General features: G+C 54.3%; 1 protein-coding gene across 5 annotated transcripts in view; it reads left to right on the top strand.

The window, feature by feature from the left end:
* The window catches only part of SLC5A11 (solute carrier family 5 member 11), a 41,919-nt gene that overhangs the window by 2,165 nt on the left and 22,842 nt on the right, over positions 1-16,912 (top strand). For 3 of the 5 annotated variants that reach the window (XM_070413644.1, XM_070413646.1, XM_070413647.1), the window contains exons 3-6: positions 1,148-1,338; positions 12,627-12,783; positions 15,186-15,257; positions 16,214-16,318. In XM_070413644.1, coding sequence (XP_070269745.1) covers positions 12,628-12,783; positions 15,186-15,257; positions 16,214-16,318 — 333 coding nt within the window. In that variant the 5' untranslated portion in view covers positions 1,148-1,338; position 12,627. Of the gene's footprint in view, positions 1-47; positions 127-969; positions 1,339-12,626; positions 12,784-15,185; positions 15,258-16,213; positions 16,319-16,912 lie in introns of those variants that run through there. The other 2 variants (XM_070413648.1, XM_070413649.1) reach the window with 2 other exon arrangements.

Genomic DNA, 16,912 nt, shown 5'->3' with positions numbered 1-16,912 from the left:
CCCCCCCCCAGCTGTTCCAAGCCCGCCTGTCCCCAGAATGGAGGCGGGCCCGTGGGAGAGTGGCTGAGTGGAGCTGGGTGGTGCCTGTTAGGGTCGCTGAAGGAGGAACGCACGAGGCCACAAGTGGTAAGAATTATAAATGTACTAGGGCACCTGGAGACAGGTGAGCTGAGCCCCCAAATGGCGCCAGCCCCCAGGGGTGGGGGCCGGAGGTTGTAAAGGACTCTAGGTGGGCTTTTCCAGGTGGGGGGACTCTCTGGGTGGTCTGGATCCTGGGAAGGTCCAGAGGGGAGAGATAATTGTGGTCCTAGCAAGTGGGATGTGGTCGAAGCGAAAGGGAATGTCAGTTGCGAGTGGCCTACAGGGCAGTTCCCAGGGGAGGGGCATCCATTCAATTCCCTGACCAGACCCAGGAGCACCCTCCGCCCTCTGGTGCGGGCCCAGGAGGCTGAGGGCAGGGCTCGGGCCGCCACCTTCCCACAGGGGCTGGTCTCAGCTCCAGGTCAGGGCTGGGCTGGGCCTGAAGCATGGTAGCAACCATGTTTGGGTGAATATTTAATATTTTAACCCTGCTGGCTTGGCTTCTGTCATTATTTGCTTGCTAAAATAATAGAAAAGTTATTTTGATTTTCTGAACTATATAAATCATCCCATTCGATTGAATACCCCATTGATTGTAATTTGAATACCCCATTGGTCGTGGTCATACTGGTTTTAGAAAACACATTCCTCTGCACCTGGAGGCCAGGACAGCACAATTACTCTAAATTGCCCCAGTGGCTCCAGATAATGTGTTTCCGTTGACTCAGTGGTCCCAAGACCCAAAACAATAATTAATATTTGTAGATAACTAATCAGCTCAATCTAGCTTCTGTAACAAACTGCTTTTTGAAACCAGGTTCCTCATTCCAAACCTCGAGATGTAATCAATACCTTTGTGATATTTGCCTATATAAATCTGGTGTTCTGGCCAAGGGGGCGCAATGAGATTTGGAGAGCATTGCCCCCTGGTAGTCCCAGCTTTGAAATAAATGTGGCTCCTTAATTCGACTTCATGAGGCGCCCTTGAGTGGTTCGCGGGGTACATTACAACAGGCCCAGCTCTCCCTGTCCCTGGAAAGACCATTCTCACTTTTCCTAATCTCAGCTGCACTGGAATTTGGAGTTTGACCTGCAAGAAGATTCTCGCCACCCGCCACAGGCAGGCAGGAGGGAGGCCGCCACTGCCCTCCCAGCTCTGGCTGCAGGGAGAAGCCGGGCCCCTCCTCACTGCGCCCTGCCTTCTGCCTCCGAAACCGCCACCAGACCCCAGAGCAGGGGGCCCGCACCCAGAGGAAGGTAAGACCCCTCCAATGATCATTTTGCAAACTGGGGAGCAGCCTGGGGACGGGACCCAGAGCGGCAGGAAACCTGCCGCTGAGAGGCACCGTGGGCTCGCGGCTCCTCAGCAGCAGGCAGATGAGTGTCTGGAGGGTGGGCACAGCCAGTGGCACCAGGTGTGGGTCCCCTTTCCCACTGGCCGAGTCACTGGCCAACTGCTGAGCCTCAGGTCTGAGGACCCAGGGAAGGGACAGGGGACGACCTGTGTAACAGTGCAGCTGCTGTTGACTGAGCAAAAGGAGTTTCCACCGGCGCCTGCTGGGCACGGGTGGCGGGTCCTGGCCTGGTCTAAGGGGCACAGTCACCCTGAGGGCACAGCCCACAAATCACAGAGGGAGCTGAGAGCCTTTTAGAAACTGGCCCAGGTCTCTCAGAGTGGCAGCGCTGGGACTCAACCCCCGTGACTGTGAGCTACCACGACACCAGATTTCCAGTGGCTTTCTGCTGGGTGGTTCGGGGCAGCGGTTGGGAGAGGTGTCCCGCAGAGGGGTCCTGGGGAGTGTCCCGGGGTGGGGGGTGGGGAGGTTCCCGATGTACCAGGGCATGTGGCACGGAAAACTCCATGCTGCTGTCTCACAACCATTTACTGAGCACTGCTATTACAGAGCAAAGTTCAAATTCAACTGAGTCCTCCTGCAGGTCTCATCAGCTTCATCCAGGGGTTCGTGAATAGGGCAGCAGCCCCTCCGGCAACTAGAAGGGCGCTTCGAGGGGTTGTCCAAAGGGGGAGGCTTATTTAGGCAGAAAGAGGGTGGGACTAAGAAGTTAACAAGTGGATCATTCAGGCCTGGACAGCGTCCCGTCGGGGAAGGCGAATGACCCCAGTAGTGCTGACCAGGGAGTTCCAGGCGGTTGGTTTAAGTTCCACTCCCGGGAGAGGCTGGGCCGGCAGGCAGGCTGGCATGGCTTGGCTCTGGAGACGGGGCTGAGCAACAGGGACTCCATTTGGGCTGGTTTCTCTTTCTGACAGTGCTTTGGGGGCACAATGCAGTGGGGACAGGCAGTAATGAGTCGTGCAAGTCAAATGTCATGCTTGACTCTACGGTGATGAGGAGTCATGCCTGCTATCAGGACAAATAACGTAAGGGCCAAATTTAGGTTGAGGTCAAGAGAAGGCTGTTTGGGGTGACATCTGAAGGGTGAGTAGGAGTTCATCAAGCCAAGAGTGTAGGGAACAGCATGTCAGGCAGAGGGAACAGAATAGCAAAGACCCTGAGGTATGAAATGCTGCTCAAGGAATAAAAAGAAGGCCCGTGTGAGATGGGCAGGGCCACAGCAGAGCAGGCACAGAGGTACTTCCAGCAGGAAAGTGATCTGATCTGATCTGATCTGATGGAGGTTCTGTGTGAGGGTGGACTCAGAGCAAGTGTGGCACCAGGAGGCACGATGGGAGGTTCCTACTCGAGTGGCTTGGATGACAGTGAGAGAAGCCAAGGAGAGGGGAGTGGGTGGATGCAGGCTACACCTTGGAAATAGAATAGGATGGGATTAAGAGTCGATGGATTCTGGTCTGGGAAGCGGGTGGGAGAAGTGGCCGTTCGGGGAGACAGGAGGAGAAGCTCCGACAGGCATGGTCTCCAGCCTGGACAGTTCCGTCTGCAGGGCCGGCTGGACCCCACTTAGATCCGCGTTGGCCCTTGGATAGACAGGTGTGGACTCGCAAGGTGCTCTTGTGACTGTTGGTCTCCCCGGGAATCGTGCGACGAGATCATCTCTGGAGGGACAAGGAGGTGGAGCAGGAAGCTGGCCCAAGGTCACACAGAGTGGCAGGGGCGCTCACATGGGTGACCTCCTGTTAGCTGGCTGGGGACAGCTGCCACACCCTGCCCTGCCCTGCCCGTGGCATCTTCCCTAAATGCCAGCATGTGGCCTTCCCAACGGGCCGGGGACGGTGTGGCCTCTGCTCCAACCAAAGTCCCCGGGATGGTCCTCCCAGCCTTTGTCTACGGACCCAGAGCACCCGCTGCTCAGGCTGGCAGAGTGGTCCTTCAGGCCCTCCCCCTGCAGGTCCAGGCCCAGCGCCCGCTCCACCTCCCACAATGGACCGCCCCGGCTGGGCTGCCTCCACCACAGCCTTGCTGGGCATCCCAGTCCCGATCCGGTTACCAGCCGGGCTGTGGAGAGGGCAGCCACCCCCACTGGGCACCACAGGGGATGCTGGAGGGGGAGTGGCTGCGGCTGGAGTTCCGCCAGGGTCCACGCGCAGGCCAGGCTAGCAGCTCGGGGAGGCCGGGGTGGAGCCCGCATCGGTGCTTTAGGTGGCCTTGGCCCAGGACCGGCTGCGTTTCCTGTATCTGTTCCCTGGGGGCCTCAGACCTGACCCTCAGGGGTGCTGTGTGCTTCACAGCTGGGGCCAGGGTCTTCCTGACCAGAGTCCATGCTCTTTTCCTAAACGGTTTTATAAGAAGGGCAGGGAGAGACCCAGTCCTCTGGACCCAGTCATGTTGTATAAGGAGCTTTCGACAAACCTGTGACACGAGTCGGATTACTAGCCCCATTCACAGAGGGGGAAGGGCCTCAGGGAGGTTGTTGGCCCACGATCTCTCTCGGAGCTAATAAGAGGCAGGGGTGGCACATGAAGGGGCAGTGCCCCTCGCGCCTCATCACACAGCCACGACCGCCGTTCCGGGACAGTGCCGGCCTGAAGTTGGGCTTCGTGGTTGGAGGGCCACTGTCCCCGCTCGGCGCAGGCCGTCCTTGGCTCTCGTCTCTCTGTCCCAGTTCCCGTCCCTGCCTGAGTCTGTGATCCTCGGCCGCTGTGCCACGTCCGAGCCAGACACTGCGCACGGCTATGTCTCTGAATGTACTGAGGACACAGGCGGTTTTATGCTGTAAATCTTGTTCGTTTCTTTTACTTTCTCTATGAAATGTTTCAGAGGCACAAGTTATAAAGGATAATAAACCCCACCAGCGGACGCCACTCAGGAGAGAGCGCGGCCCCGGCCCCGCCCCCTGCCCACCAGCCGGCTGTGGAAAATTCCCACATCTGCCCTGTGGCTGATGTAACCCGCCCAGAGCAGAGGGTGAGCGGCCGGCCGGCTCCCCTTTGTTCTTTGGCCCATCGGGGGCCACAGGGGAGGGTGTTCCTGCAAACAAAGCCTTCGTTATGGAGCCTGCTTTGCACGCCTCTGCCCTCCCATCCAGGGGGCGCCCTCGCAGAAGGTGAAGCAGGAGCCCACCCCAGTGTGCCCGCCTGGGCGGGGCGAGGGCCAGCAGGCCCTGGTGTCCTTTCATCCAGTGGCCTGGGCACACGTGCTGCACGGGCCAGGTCCGCCTTGCTCACCGCGTTGTCCTCCATGCCTAGCACCGAGCCTGGCACACAGCTGGTGCCTAATGAGTGTTTGTCACTGAGTCCCCAGGGCTTAGCCTGGAGCCTGGCACACAGCTGGTGCCTAATGAGTGTTTGTCACTGAGTCCCCAGGGCTTAGCCTGGAGCCTGGCACACAGCTGGTGCCTAATGAGTGTTTGTCACTGAGTCCCCAGGGCCTAGCACGGAGCCTGGCACACAGCTGGTGCCTAATGAGCGCTTATGGAAGAGACACAGGGAAAGGGAGCCAAGGACGGAGGAGAGGAGAGGAGGAGAGAAGGGCTGAGAGGGACAAAAGAGCCAGACCCGCCAGCGTTGGATGATGCAATGAGCTTCCGCTGGAGACCCACACCGGTCAGTACTGTGGCCTAGAAGCAAGTGGCACCGCAGGCCCAGAGCCCAGCTCACTGTCACCTCTTGGTGCCTCGTTTCCCACCTGCAGGGTGGGCGTGTCATGTGCTGGCGAGGAGATAAGAGCACACATGTGCCTGGCGAGCTGCGTGCCTGGCGTTCCATGGCAGTGCCATGGGTTTGCTGGAGAGCGGGCACCTTGCAGGCTCTGCCTGGGAGCTTGTGGCCCGGGCCGCAGCACCTGGGCTCTGGTTTCTCTGGTCTGTGCTCCTATCCCCACGTGACGTTGCAGCTGGCCCCTCCTGGCCCCGGCAGGCCCCACCTCCTGGGACTCAGGAAGAGCCTGGAGCGGCACCAGCAATGAGTAACTTGTTTATCTGCCCCCACCCCTCCCGGTGCCTGGCAGGCAGAGGCCTTCCAGAGGGGCTGGGGGAGGGGCTGGGGACCCAGAGGGCTGCCCCTCCTCACCCTCCCTCCCATTTAGACCTGCTGGCTTCTAGAACAATCTATCTCAGCCCCCAATTAAGCTGCTTCCTAAGCCCCTTGTTCTCAGTTCTCATCGTTGGGAGCAGCAGGTTGACAGTTTGAAAATGCAGGTTCTGAAGTCAGACAGATCTGATTGAGGCTGAGCTCTGTGAGCCTCCTCCCAGCCTCAGTGAGAGAAGTTCAAAGCTCCCCTTGGGGTGGGCCGGGAACTATCAGATCGCTGAGCCCCTCCCCTCCCCAGGCGGCTTCTCTAAGTGAACCCCGCCGTGTGCAGGCCTCCAGGGTCTGGGCGCTGGGTCTCCAGGGGACACCGGGGGCTGTTGTTGTGCCCAGATTTCAAGATTCCCAAGAAACCACATCAGGGAGCCAATTCGATGCAAAAGCATAAGAATCTGTATTTCAAGCTAGCTTGGGCTCCCCATCCACCAGACTCACCGACATCAAGGCAAACCAAGTGGCTGAGTGAGCGAACCCCGCCTGAAGACCGGTTATATAGGGGGCGTTGGAGTAAGGGGAGGAGAAAGGACTGTGCTCTGCCGCCTGGGTGTGGCTAGCAGAGTAGGAAGTAGTGTAAAGTCCGGGGTGCAAGCCGCTGTCACAAAGAACCAAGAGACGCTTTCTATGCAAACGCAAGGGGTTTATTTAGCTTCCAACATGTTGGGGCCCACAACAACTCACTCTGAACGCGGCAGAGCAGCGGCCGTGAGCCCCGACTAAGGGTTCAGGCATAGGTTATATACTTTTTCTAGCTAACGGGGGGAGCAAACGGGGGAAGCAAAGGGGTCACTCTTCTGGGAATCTTGGCGCCGTTGTGAATTAATGCCTGTCCACTTTCTTATCAGGTTGCTTGCTTTTTAGTTTACTCCCGGGCTGCAGCCATCTCCGTAACCTCCCTGGCTGCAGCTGTGTCCCATAAAAGTTGATTGTTCCATCTCCCCCTTCTAACCTTCCTGATTGCCCTGGTGCTTGTTAAATGTAACACTCTGGTAACGCTTTGATGCCGTTTGTTCCTTGACCTCTCTGACCTGATTATATTGGCGCCTCTCAGTAGCCCCTACCCTGGGGCAACCTAGCCCTCGCCCTTTCAGCTGTCAGTGCTGTGGCCTCGGTGGGTAGAGGCCAGGGCTGCTGCGAGCATCCTGCAGTGCCAGCTGCGGAACAGAGATACCCGGTCCCATGGGCAGTAGAGGTGAAGACCAGCAGTGACAAGGACAGGACAATCCTGCACCGCAGCCGGCCGCTCTGTTCGCCGTTCTGATCAGAAGCAGGAAACTGCTCCCCGTTCTCCCCTCACGTTCCCTGTCATGAGGCCCCGCAGTGACCAGATGCCCTGCCTGCCCACTGCTCGCTTCTAGTCAAGCCTCCCCACTGACCACGCCACGTGCTGGTCCACAATCCCTCGATGGCCGCCCCTGGCTCAGAGCAGCTGTGCAGTGGGCCCAGGGCTGCCCCTCCCCCCACCCCCACAAAGGTGTTTTGAGAATTTATGGGACACCTTTTCGTTGTCACATGATTTGGGACACTACTGGCATCTAGTGCCCGGAGGCCAGAGACGGTAGCCACCCCAAAATGCACAGCTGTCCCAAGTGGCCTTTCTGACGTCCCACCAGACGTGTGTGTGTGTGTGTGTGTGTGTGTGTGTGCGAAACATGCTTAGGACGGTCTGAAGCGGGAACCTATGCTCAGTTTACACAGCACAATATGTTGGGGTAGTTTTTTTAAAAATATATATTTTATTGATTTTTTACAGAGAGGAAGGGAGAGGGATAGAGAGTTAGAAACATTGGTGAGAGAGAAACATTGATCAGCTGCCTCCTGCACACCCCCTACTGGGGATGTGCCCGCAACCAAGGTACATGCCCTTGACTGGAATTGAACCTGGGACCCCTAAGTCCGCAGGCCGATGCTCTATCCACTGAGCCAAACCAGTCAGGGCTGTTGGGGTACTTTTGATGTAGGAATGTCCCCACTGTTATTTCCCGCTCTGTCTCAAATAGTTTTCACAGGGCTCTGCCTGACGTTAGGAGCATGGTGTTCGTGGCACCTGCTTGGACTTCCCCATAACATTTAAAATCGCAAAACACTTCTACGAATGTAAACGTCTGGTGTGTACAAGCCTCTAGTCGTGTTTGTAGACTCGTCTTTATTCTGTGCTTCTGGAATATAATGGCTTCTGCGTCTCCTGTTTCTCTTCAGAGCCCCTTTTGCGCAGTCGAAAGCATCTGCCCGCCCTTTGCGTCTTCCGGGGGCGGCAGAGCAGTTTCCAGTTGAAGCAGCATGATTCTCTCATAAACGCTGTCCTTTGGTTTCTGAGACAAGTGTCTCAGTCCTCTGACCCCTCCTGGGTTCAAGGCCGTGGCCTCGGTGGGTTAGAGGCTGGGAGGAGGCTCGCAGAGCTCAGCCTCAGATCGGACCTGTCTGACTTCAGAGCCTGCATTTTCAAACTGGGTTGTTTGAACCCAAGGAGAGTGCGTGTCCTGGAACCTCCGACCTGCAGCCAGTCAGTCGGAAGCACAGGTGACGACCTGGACGTGCAGGGGGGTGGGGACAGTCTTGTAGGTCCGAACCCTTAACCTTAATCTTGTGGCTCTCAGAGCCCTTTTTAGGGGCTAATACGAAATACTTGTTATAAAAACGGGTATGAAAGGATGAGGCCACTGATTTATATTATCCTGTGAATGACACCAAAGGGCTGTGCGATCGCCTTCATGTCTGACCAGCCTCACTGCCCCCTCCCCTCCCACCTCAATACTCAGGCAAGAGTCTGGTGGTTCTTCAAACGGCTCCTGCTCATCACACCTCCCTGTCTGCAGGTGCTGTGGTCTCAGCCCCGAAGGCCCCCCAGAACGCCCCCCCCCCCCCCGCCGCCCCCGTCCACACAGGACCACCTACTCATTCATCAAAACCCAGGTCAGGTGCTGTGGTCTCAGCCCCGAAGGCTCCCCAGAATGCCCCCCTCCCCCGCCGCCCCCCGTCCACACAGGACCACCTACTCATTCATCAAAACCCAGGTCAGGTGCTGCATCGGGGTTCCTCCGTGGAAAAGTGGGCGTCCTTGCCTTCCTCCACCTTCTAGTGCAGTGGTTCTCAGCCTTGGCTGCACATTAGAATCACCTGGGAATCTTTTTTAAATCCTGATTTCTGGGCCTCATCCTCCGGAAATCCTGTTTCTTTCTTATGGGGTGGGGCCACAACATTAGTAACAAAGAAACAGAATTTCTGGAGGATGAGGCCCAGAGATCAGGATTTTAAAAAGATTCCCAGGTGATTCTAATGTACAGCCAAGGCTGAGAACCACTGTTGTAGAGAATAGTAACAGCGCACAAGGTACTGAGCACAGCTGTGCAAGCGCAGTGCTCACACTTCACAGGCTCACAGCACCTGGAAGTAGCCACACTCATTGCCCCGCTCTGCAGAGGAGAAAGCTCAGTGCTGGAGAAACTGGAATGTGTGCGCCTTATCAGGAGGGGTCAGGGATGGAGCCAGCTATGCAGCTCCGGGGCGGGACGCATCCACACGTGGGCCTCTGTGCTCGCTGCACCGGGCATTGCCCTGTGTGGTGTTCCCTGTGAGCAGGTTCCCACTGTGGAGCTGCACCTCCTGGAGGCAGGGACAGTCTTTCCATGCCTGGGCCGCTGGAGGCTCACACCCTGAGCTGAATCACATCTTCACCAGGAGGAAGTCAGTGCCCAATGGCTTGTAGTAAAAATCACCCTTGAGGATTTTATTAGTTCCTAATTGCTGCTGTAACAAGTCACCACTCGGTGGCTTCCAACAGCACAGCTTTCTCTCGGGCAGCTGCCTGCGATGCCGGAGGGGCAGGTCCGTGTGCTCCGCGGCCGAAGCCATCTCCTGGGCCGCGGCTACCAGGTGTACTGGACCAGAAGGTGGTGGTCGTGGTCTGTGAGGTCATCTACACTTCTGGCAATTTCTACAGAAACAAGCTGAGGTGCCTGGCCTTCCTCCACAAGCAGATGAACACCAACCCTTCCCGCAGCCCCACCGCTTCCGAGCCGACGGGAGTAGGCATGTGCCCCACAGGACCAAGCGGCCACGCAGCCCAGGACCGCCTCCAGGCACCAATGGGACCCGCACCCGGACAAGAGAAATCCGATGTGGTCCCTGCCTCCCCGAGGTCGTGCGCCTGATGCCTGCGCACGTCTGTCTACCCAGGGTGCCGGGCTCATGAGGCTCTGGAATGCCAGGCATCACAGCTGCCCTGGGGGAAAGAAGGCCAAGACCCTCACTGGGAGGAAGAAGAGCTCACAAGGCCACTGACACAGGCGAACACCATGCGCAAAAGAAAACCAGCAGGTACACTCAGGTCCTCAGAACTCCTGGACTCCTGGTCTGAGCCCAGTCAAACTGACTGTTCATTCCTCATGCTCGCCCAGCCTGCCTTGCCCCATTGCCCAGGAATTGGGGATGCCCAGCCTGCCTTCCTCCATTGCTAGGAAGTGGGGACCCCCAGGAACTACCATCTGGCGCCACAGGCATGTGGACTTTGAAGGCGGGGAACACAGAGGACGCCTTAGTCGCTGGCTGAAGAAAGGCCTTTTAAAGAGTTTAACCGGCGCTGAGAGCTAGGCAGTCATACTTTGCCTGTGACCTACTCATTCACGAGAGTGTTGGGAAATCAGCCATTGGAACAACTGGCTCAGTTTCAGTATTTATAAGTAAGCTGGAAACCTCAAGTTTAAACTTCCCGCATGCTCAGGTGCTGGACTGTGCCGCCGGGAGGAAGGAGCCAACGCTGGGGGCAGGGTGGGCCCGCTGCGTCCGACTGCCTCAGGGTCTCGGGCATCACCCTCTCACCCTCCCTGTACCTATGATCAGAAATGAATAAATTATTTTTAAAGAAATAAAAACAGCACAAGTTTATTACCTTATAGTTCTGAAAGTCATACGTTTCCAATGGGTCTTAAAGGGCTAAAAGTCAAGGCAACAGCAGGTTGGACTCCTGTGTGTTCTAGGGGAGACTCCATTAATTTGCTTGTTCAGCGTCTAGCAGCCACCTGCTGTCCATGGCTTCCGGCTCTACCACCTTTAAAGCCAGCAGCATTGGGCCAAATCCTCCTCACTGTCCCCTCTGACTTCCTCCCCCACGTGGAAGGACCCGGGGGTTGCACAGTCCCTCTCAGAGCATTAGGACATGCTTCCTATTAGAAGGAGAGCTGGTTAGCAACCTTAATTCCATCTGCAAACTTCATTGTCCTTTGTCATGTGACTTTTTTTTGTTAATCTTCTCCAGAGAATATTTTTCCTATTGATTTTTTAGAGAGAGTGGAAGGGAGGGGAGGGACATAGAAAGAGAAACATTGATGTGAGAGAGACAGATTGATTGGTTGCCTCCTGCACAAGCCCAGCCCAGGGCCCAGGGATCGAGCCTGCCACCGAGGTACGTGTCCTTGACCGGAATTGAACCTGAGACCCTTGAGTCCTCAGGCTGATGCTCTAACCACTGAGAAAAACTGGCTAGAGCCTTTGCCATGTGCCTTAACATATTCACAGGTTCTGGGGATTGGGATATAAAGAAAGACCTTTGAGGAGACATAATTCTGCCTACCACAGAGATGCCTTAAGTCACCCATGAAAGTGCAGTGCACTGCGAAACGGCTTAGAACAGTGATTCAAAACAGATTCTGGAGCAACTCCCAGCTCTACCACTGAGCTCTATTACCTTGGGCAAGTTACCTAATGCCGGAAGCCAGTCCATCCTTGTTGCTTGACACAGTCGCTGCAGGGAAGAAACATCTGCACAGCATATGTTTCAAGGGACCTGGCGTATATGGCATACTGTTCTTAATCTGTTTGCTCCCCTTCTTAGCGCTATGTGTTCTAACCAGGGCCACTTCCCTGAGAAAAGTTGTTTCCCCAGGTGGGGATATTTCCCTGGAGTTAAGAATTAACGGGACTAAGGAAGGGAATGAATCAGTAAAACCCCCTAGTGTTACAGAAATACCATGTACTACTTATGAAGAACTTGGACTAAGACTGTTGGCAATAAATTTGGGACTTGTTGGGCCCACATCCCCAGGGGTCTGCCCACCAGGGAAAGCACCAAAGCCTATACCCCTGGAGACCCACCAACACAGGGCAGTCCCAGGGAAGGCAAGCAGTGGGGCTGGGAGGACATAACCTTTACTGGGTAGGATAATCTCCTTCAGTGACTTCCTTGTAGCTTATCAGTAGAGCAGAACAGTGACCTTGGAATAGCCCTAATAATGGAACACAGAGATTAACCTAGACAAGATTAAAATCAACAGAACTAGATAGAGACAGGATTTTTGGCAAAGTTCAGGTAAGAAACTATGAACATGAAACAAGGAGCTGTAGGAGGTCAAGGGAGGACTCAAAACGTATCATGATGTGACTATAGAGGCACGCTTATAGGATCAAATGGTATAAATACAGATGTAAAGGAGAATAAAGAGAGAACCTGGCTATGCTGATCAACTGAACGCTGTCTCCGTGTCATTCCTTCTTCGCCGACTCCGTCCACACCTTTGGGAACCCCTGGACCTGCTGGGCTGGACCCCAACAACCTAACTTCTCTGTGCCTCACTTTTGCCATCTGGAAAATGGTAGAACAACAGTGCCCACTTTGCAGATTTGTAAATCCTTAGAATAAGGCCTGGCGTGCAGTAGTGTTATATAGGCACTTGTTAAATATATACAATTTTATTGGAACAAGTTTGTAGTGTCTGGCCAAGCCTCCGACAAAATCATTGGCTAGGCCTTGGCCCGGCTTTCAGGTACCTGGGAATCAGAAACCGACTCAGGCATCTTGTTTCTCTGTCGTTCCTGTCGTGTTTGTTAAGTGGCAGAGGTGATGACACCATCTGTACTATTTAAATTGTTTATCCTTCTTTATATTCTGCGGAGTGAGTGATTGAATTGGTAAGAATTAACTGTGGCTTTGATAAAACTTCACTGTAAACATTTGCTGAGTGAAAGGGTGCTGGATGGATGAATCGACCCTCAGCTTTGCCTCCACACTCATCCCTCCACGTGTGTGCCTTGCTTGGCTGTCCCAGGCAGGCAGTGAGCGGGGGAGAGTGGTCCCGGGCTCTGCATCTGACGCGCACGTGACCTCCCACAGGATGCAAAGTGTGTTCAGCACCACGGAGAGCGGCCCCGGCAGCCCGAGGCCCACGCAGCCGGATCCCCTGGAGGCCTTTCCCCAGAGGAGCCTGGAGGCAGGTGACATCGCGGTGCTGGCTCTGTACTTCCTCTTCGTCCTGGCCGTGGGACTGTGGGTAAGCCAGGCCAAGGGGCGGCAGAGAGGAAGAAACTAAATTCAAAACTTTAAATTTTAAAAAATGCACTGACCGTTGGCCCCGGGTCAGGTGCCGAGTTAGGCACTTTCACTTACGTAATCTCATGTAATATGCACGGGTCCTTATGAAGAAGAGACTGCCACCATGCCCATCTCATAGATACGAAAACTGAGGCTCAGAGAATTTCAGTTTCTTATTCTGTTGGGAAGTTAGGACAGCAGGGGTTAAAATCTATATCTCCTTCACTTTGAAGCCCATGCTCTTTTTTTAAAGGAAGTTTTTCTTTAGTCACATGATTCAAAAATAAAAACAACTTTAAAATTAGATACAGTGCAAAGTCCATTACTCCCCTTCCCTACACAGGTAACCACTGTCATTAATTCTGTGGTAAATTAGTGTATTCTCTCATAGTTTCTTTATGCAAAATCCAAGAAAATATTGTGTACATTTTCCTCCTTTAAAATAGGAGGCAGTAGCCGAAACCGGTTTGGCTCAGTGGATAGAGCGTCGGCCTGCGGATTGAAAGGTCCCAGGTTCGATTCCGGTCATGTACCTGGGTTGTGCGCACATCCCCAGTGGGAAATGTGCAGGAGGCAGCTAGCTGATCGATGTTTCTCTCCCATCGATGTTTCTAACTATCTATCTCTCTCCCTTCCTCTCTGTAAAAAATCAATAAAATATAAAAAAAGAAAAGAAAAAATATCTTAAAATAAATAAATAAATAAATAAATAGAGGCAGCCCTGGATGGTTTGGCTCAGTGGGTAGAGCCTTGGCCTGCAGACCGAAGGACCCTGGGTTCGATTCCGGTCAAGGGCAGACCTTGATTGCAGGCTCCTCCCGGCCCGGGCCCTGCTTGGGGCCCGTGCAGGAGGCAACCAATCGATGTGTTTCTCTCACATCAATATTTCTCTCAGTCTGTCACAGATTCTGCTGGGAGGAGACTGAGCCCAGTAAGGTGGGGCTGCTGGGAGTTGGGAGGAGGGGGCTAGTGAATCTCTCCATCCTGAAGGGCAAGTGCTGGTCAGGCTTTTGGGGAAGTTTGGAGTGTGGGATCCACCTCAAAACCACACAGCATGGTCACTGACACCTGCTAAGTCTGCCCAGACCTCCGCGTTCTGGCCAAAGCAGCTGGCTCCTCAGCAGGGCCCAGCTCCACAGGGTGCAGTGACAGGGAGCCTAGAGGGTGGGGCTTGTGCATTCCCCCAGGCGGATGTCCTTTGGGAAGGAATGCTCCACCCAGGAAAGGCGGTGTTCTGCAGCATGGGAGAGGGACTCAGCACAGGGATTCTGCCAGCTGTCCCTTCAGCTCTCTCCCAGAGCCACAAACCCCAGACTCTCCTCATGTGACTCTAGTCCATTCCGCTGTCCCTTTGCTGGAGCCCAAGGTGAGTGACTGCAGATGAAATTTTGTGCACTGGCCCTTTAAGAGGGCGCTTCTGTCTCTAGTGGACTCTCGTTCCTCCCTGACAGACAGAAACCCTGCTGCTTTTCACAGCCAGATGTTCTGTGGGCGCCTCTTCCTGGCTCTTTGCTCAGAGAGAACCCCCTGCAGCTGAGAACCTCAGCCACCATCTCTGGTTGTGGGGCCAGCCCTTTTCTTGTCTCCACCCTTCCTACCCCTTGTGATGTGGCTTTTTCCGTAAATCCTTGGTTATAAGACTCCTCTTCAGCTAGTCTTCAGATTGTTCTATAATTTAGTTGTAATTCCAGTTCCATCCAGTAAGAATCCTCTCACCAACATTCACACCCAGAAGCTCAGAGAAGTTAAACAACTTATTCAATATCACACAAACCATTCAGTGGTCAAAATGTCTGTATTAAAATGCCCTCGATGCCAGGGAGCTTACTTCTAAAGATGGTTTTGTGGACCAGCTGAAAACATGGGCTCCAAAATCAAGCTGAGCTAGGCTTGAATTCCTGTCCCTTCTGCTATCTGGAAATGTGTCACTAGATAAGTGGCTTTAATTCTGAGCCTCAGTTCCTCACCAACTCCTAACCTCATGGGAGTTAATAAGAATTAAAATGAGATAATGCTTTGAAATGCTTAGCATAGTGTCAGACACTATACAAGTGCTAACACAGAATAAATGATACACATTAGGAGCTATTATAGATAAGCCATGAGTGTAAAACTCAAATGCTTAGGGGTCAAGTAGGTTATTATCAATGTGTGAAGCAGGGACCGGTAGGGGCTGTGTTGACCTAAAGAGTGTGTCGCCTCTAAAAGTATTCAAATTAAAATCTTCTTTATAACCACGGGTCAAACAAAATCTATTTGGTGTTTAAATCTAGCCCATTGGACTCTCACTTTATCGTCTGCAGCCTAGGGATGCCTCTGTTTGTTCTTCTTTTCCCTCACCCACCTTCTTCTTTGTTTCAGTCCACAGTGAAGACCAAAAGAGACACCGTGAAAGGCTACTTCCTCGCCGGAGGGGACATGATGTGGTGGCCTGTAAGTGATCTTTGGTTCAATTACAGTCGCTTCTCAAAGAATTTTCAAGTGCTGCTGTTCTGTCTAGGTGGAAATGTAAAGACCCAGAATAGCCAAAACAATCTTGAAAAAGAATGAAGTTAGAGGATTCACATCTCCTGGTTTCAATACTTACTACAAAATGACACTAATCCGGAAAAAACGTGGTAGTGGCGTACGGATAGATCAATAGAATAGAACTGGATGAAAGCCAGAGGGTCCACAGGAGGCCCCGGAGCCTCTCAGACAGCTCTGTCTCCCTCTCCCTCTTAGCCCACCTCCCCCCCATTTCTACTCTGTCTCCATCTTCACCTCCACCCTCTGGCTCAGTGCTCACCTGATCAGGTCTCTGTCATGGCCCTTTCCCTCAGCAGAGTGAGTGATTAGCACAGACCTGGACATGCCCCCACCCACCCCCACCCGGTGACACACGCTCAGTCTGAGGGACCAGTTCCAGATTCCCAGGAGAGAGAATGTCAGCGGCCCAGCTTGGGTGCCCAGGCCTATCGGTCTAATCAACTGAGACCAGGGATGGGATCATCAAGTCCAGTCCCGGTCGCTTAGAGTTCTACCCGAGGCCGGTTCTCTGCTTTGCTACTTTGGAAGCAAAGCTGGGATAACACAGGCCTCCTGGTTCTCATGGGACACACTTCCTACAACATCCTTTCTCCCAGGGAGGCCGCGTGGGTACTGCACAGCCCTAGGAGGCACAATTCACACAGTAGGCAGCATAGGTTTGCATGCTTATTACGCTGATTTATGATAAGTGGAAGTAAGAGTCTTGGGGAAGGAGTCTTTTCTAATTGAAGAGAAGGTGCCAGATACGCTAGGGTAGCCCTGCCTTCTCCCTTCTCTGTCCTCTCTAGAGCATGGAGGGAGGGGGGCAGGGAGGTGCCCAGAACTTGTCTCCAACGTATAACCTGTCCATCTCCCCACAGGTGGGTGCGTCCTTGTTTGCCAGCAACATAGGAAGTGGACATTTCGTGGGCCTGGCGGGGTCAGGCGCTGCGGTGGGCATTTCGGTAGCTGCTTATGAGTTTAGTGTGAGTACTCACCACGCAGTGGGCAGCGCTCTCTGCCTGACAGGGAGATCTGGGGGCAGTTGTGTGCGGGCCTCACCTTTAAAACCAGAGCGGTGCTTTCCGAAACACGAACAGGGAGCGCCCGGCACCCAGGCCAGCAAAGTCAGTCTGACTACCAGTCTCTGCCTCCAGCCGGGATCTGCCTGCTTGATGGGGGAGCGACTGTGCGGGGAAAGCGCTGGAGTCCGCCCTGGCGGCCGGATGCCGCGGGATCACAAAGCCCGTGCGCCCAGTGGCCCTTGGCCGGCTGCCCGCCATGGACACCAGGCTGGACGCTCTCTGAGTAGCGGGCTCGGCCCTATTTGCGGAGGGGGGTGCGCTCATTAAAGTGACCTTCATCTTTATAATGAGTAGCTTTTTAGTGCTTTCTCTGTACACTGACTCATTACATCGTGGGATTCAAGTACAGACTAGAGCCAGGCTGCCCGGGTTGGCATCCTGGCTGCATCGCTTGCCAGCTGTGTGACCTCGGGCAAGTGGCTTAACCTCTCGGAGCCTCGGAGCTTCGTGTCTAAAACGGAGATAGTAACAGCCCCTGCCACGTGGCGACGTTGT

This window comes from Myotis yumanensis, unplaced genomic scaffold (genome assembly GCF_028538775.1).
Source record: "Myotis yumanensis isolate MYYU_CA2020_CCGP unplaced genomic scaffold, mMyoYum1.0.hap1 SCAF_4, whole genome shotgun sequence".
Classification (NCBI taxonomy): domain Eukaryota; kingdom Metazoa; phylum Chordata; class Mammalia; order Chiroptera; family Vespertilionidae; genus Myotis; species Myotis yumanensis.
This window is presented reverse-complemented; position numbering and strand designations above follow the sequence as displayed.